The 4,067-nt window shown below is 41.5% G+C and overlaps 1 protein-coding gene across 1 annotated transcript in view; it reads left to right on the top strand.

Annotated features, from left to right (window-relative positions):
- The window catches only part of LOC107081867 (14-3-3 protein epsilon-like), a 15,537-nt gene that overhangs the window by 8,568 nt on the left and 2,902 nt on the right, over positions 1–4,067 (top strand). The window contains 3 exon segments of the mRNA XM_015370206.1: positions 1,126–1,232; positions 1,369–1,575; positions 1,859–1,995. Coding sequence (XP_015225692.1) covers positions 1,126–1,232; positions 1,369–1,575; positions 1,859–1,995 — 451 coding nt within the window.

Here is a 4,067-nt window from a genome sequence, read left to right as displayed (position 1 = left end):
GGTCATTAGAAGAGTTGACGTTACTGCAGCTGCAGCGCTGACTCGCTCTGCCGTATTTTTTTTTCTTCCCGCGTTTCAATCAAGTGGCAGTGACGACGGGGGCGGATGACGCATTAATTGCGCGACACAACTAATCGATGATGAAATTCGTTGCCAACGCTTTTAAAAGTCGATTTTTATCGTTTCGTTGTTGCAGCCCTAAAGGCAAGGGCTCAAACATGTATGGCTGGAAGCCTTCTACACCAAACCAAGCTTCTGCCGCCCTGGCGTCCTCTTCCAAAACATCTTCGTCCCGCTTTCCTCCTCTAAATAAAAAATGGATGACGGAGGAGACTCATCCACGACCTCCGACACTAAACTCTCCTCCTCTTGCATGTTTCCGCTGTCCATAGCGTTCCTTGACAGTTTCGTTTCTAAGTCACCAATTTAGTGCTACTTGTTCCCAATGGAATTTCCCATTGGGAGCCTACTAGCTCTAAGTTGCTAACTGGTTAGCAAGATGCTTCCGAGACACCGGCCACAACCCAACTTGCTTGCAGACTTTCTGCCACAACAATCCCGTCCCCTTCATAAAAGACCATTTTCACTTTATTCAGTCGTGTAAAGTCGTGCACCACTCAGGAGAATTTGGAAATGCAACGGTTGGAACGCCGCTTCCCTACGACTTTAAACATTTAGATTTACCTTAAATCGGATTATACACGATATATTGCATTCAGCTGCCATTCCTCAAGTTCACATGAAGTGCATGTGTCTCCACTCCCTCCATTTGCTATCTAATGTTAATGTTCCTTTTTGTTTAAACTGAAACCTAAATAGCATTTTTTCATTTTATAATTTAAGTGATGTTAGTGGAGGAAGAAAATGCAACATCGTCCTGAAGAATCCCCCAAAATTAGCCGACTTTACTGACTTTACATAGCTTGAAGAGACCTGACTCCAGCTGCAGACTGAGGGGGGGGAGATTTAAAGCCTGTTACTGTGGGTTAAAGACCAGCTCTAAAGAAGAATCTTCATGGGAACCTTCAGGGATGACAGATTCACACTCCTCCTCTACAGAGCTGAGCTCTCATCGGTAACCTTAACAACGGACTGCAGTGATTGTGTTTTTGTTTCTACCCGCAGGTAGAGAAAGAGCTGAAGTCGATCTGCAACGACATTCTGGACGTTCTGGACAAACACCTCATCTTAGCCGCAACCACAGGAGAATCCAAGGTTTTCTACTACAAAATGTACGGATCCAGGGAATGCATATTAACACTAACTTTAATTTAACTTTATTTTTAATGAAAGTTTCCTCAGTTAGATTCAGTCTCCTGGTTTCTCCAAGTCTCCCACTCAGCATGTGTCGATGCTCTTCCTGTCTAGGAAGGGAGATTACCACAGGTACCTGGCAGAATTTGCCACAGGCAACGACAGGAAGGAGGCGGCAGAGAACAGTTTGGTAGCTTACAAAGCTGCAAGCGACATCGCCATGATCGAACTCCCTCCGACGCACCCCATTCGTCTGGGTCTGGCCCTAAACTTCTCAGTTTTCTATTATGAAATCCTCAACTCGCCAGACCGGGCATGCAGGTACAGCTCCACGGGGGTTAGCTGGAGTTTAAGGTTAACATGACAGAAGAAAGAGGTGATTTAGATTGTAGATTATCCTCATGAGGGGGGGATGTCTTTTGTCTCTATTTGATGTCTAAGAAAATTATCTTCAGGGTTAGAGGTAGGTGGGTATTATAGTGTCCATGACGGTTTAAAATGTTGGGTTTCAGACTGAAATCGGCATCTTTGATCCATTTTCTCTTAATGTAATCATTTCTGCTGCATTACTTCTATCTCCTTTGTGTCCCCCTGACTTTGGCAGGTTGGCGAAGGAAGCATTTGACAACGCTATTGCAGAACTGGACACTCTGAGTGAGGAAAGCTATAAAGACTCAACACTTATCATGCAGCTGCTACGTGACAACTTGACGCTATGGACCTCAGACGTTCAAGGAGAAGGTGAGACGCCCGTTTGTGTGATAAGACCCCGTTCTGCTGCACATCTACCATCAGTTCAGCCTTTTTTATTCCAACTACATCTGAGTGGTCGCTACCATCTTGTTCTCGCCGCATCGTTTCTAAATTCTCTGACTGTAACCATAAAAAGTTTAGCCAGAAACTTGAATTCTCCTTCCCGTTTTTCAGTCTGTCTCCTCTAACTCTCATCTCACCCTCATCAGATTAAGGACCTTCTTCTTCTGTCCCTCTTCTCCGTTATAACCATGTATTTAGTAAGTCATCCCTCCTTTCTTTGGGCTGCTCCATATATGCCACTAACCACCCTAACAGCTCTGCCAGCACCTTCCTCACAGCATCCAATCCTGTGATGCCTCCCTGCCACTCTACCTCCAGGATACCATGGATGACGTCATGTCGGTGTGGGAAATTGTCATGAAAACTGTAGGACTAGTTACGCTCGACTATGAAGGCTAAAATATACGTTTTTGTTTTGTTTCTCATCCTTACTCTTATATTGAACTGATTATTTCTCATTTGACATTATAATGTATTGCCAAGCGGCACATCTTTGGCCTTTCTTTATAAATCCTTATCTCTCTTTAGTTAAAATGGCTCATTAATTTGAGATTTCTTTTCTATTTCTGATTTGGGGAATATCCCATGGAGGTCCCATAAACTCTTTTTTTTTTTCTCCTCCACCCAGTCGGAGGTTCTAACCAGCACCTTTTAAAAGCTTTTGTTTAAACCATGATGGATTCCAGCCTTTTGTTATCCAAGCCCCTATAAAAGATCTTCATTACACTGGTAGTTGTACTGTCTCCGCGGCAACCACTTGCTCTGTTTCACAATGCATTTTACCTCCTTACTAAATCTACCCCCCCACACCTTCCCCCTCTGCATGGTGTCACACTGTCAGCTGTGGCCGCACCACTCTGTTTGCAACAGCTTGACTTCAATCAAGAATCTTCATCCTGAAGCAGAAAATAATGCAGAAATTGTGTGTATTTCTATGGTTGCCAACACCATAGTGCATGTTGACATTAGATAGAGCACCCATGTATTTATATATCTTCTACTATTGACTCTGACGGTCTGCAGTGATAGCTGTGGCGGATGGTTTGTTTTGATTTTTATTCTAATGCCAACCCTGATAATGAACTTAAAACACACAGCTAATGCATACTGAGCCCAGATCTTCTCGTCATACATGACACTCCATCTGGTAATAAAAGAATAATTAGCTTGTGTTTTTTTTATTATTATTATTTAAACAGTCTGATGGAGCCAAGATGATTGTTATAGAACAGCTATTGTCTGAAAGGTTTTAGAAGTTTAATTAAACCTTAAACCTGCCATGCTATTTATCTATTAGCTTACATTGAAGTCTACATCTATAAACAACAAAGTCATTGGTAGGTTCTTGTCCCTTATGATTTATTCGAAATGGCTTCAGATACTTGGAATATGTAGTTAAGGATGGGGAAAGTTTTTTAGCTTCTGGCTGGGGACCATTTTGCAATCCAGCAAACAAACTATTTGGAGAAATCAAGAAAGGCTAGGCTTTCACATTTCAGTTTTTGCAAAAGGGAAAATGCTTTTTCAGTGACCTATCAACCACAGTAGGATATTAATTTATTGCTTAGACGGAGGAAGAGCCTCTTTGTTCTGTTTTATTTCCTTGGTTGTTTTTTAATATGACACTACTATAAGGTACATCGTAAAATAGTGTTAGAAATATATTTTTCTCTTTTGATTGGCCAATCTGACACTTTGAAAGTCACTAGTTTAGTTAAAAATAAATGGATACGTTTCCAACAACTGCTTCAAATATTTAATATAAGCAGATGTTCTGTCTTAAAATAAAGAAAATTCTGGAGAACCCTGTGTATCCTCTTTAGAAGACCTTTAAGCAACAAGAGAGAGTCTTCAATCAGAGGCCTCTCCAAATCCACTACAGGAGATCCTTCCTTCCCATAGCTATCAGCATCTACAACGACACTCAGAAGATTTAAATTCCCCTTTAGGATTAAAGAAGAATTTTTAAAAACTAAATTAACATATGCCATTCCAGA

This window comes from Cyprinodon variegatus, unplaced genomic scaffold, assembly GCF_000732505.1.
Source record: "Cyprinodon variegatus isolate N-32 unplaced genomic scaffold, C_variegatus-1.0 Scaffold43, whole genome shotgun sequence".
Lineage (NCBI taxonomy): Eukaryota > Metazoa > Chordata > Actinopteri > Cyprinodontiformes > Cyprinodontidae > Cyprinodon > Cyprinodon variegatus.
The sequence above is the reverse complement of the archived record's forward strand: the minus strand, read 5'-3'. Positions and strand labels throughout refer to the sequence as shown.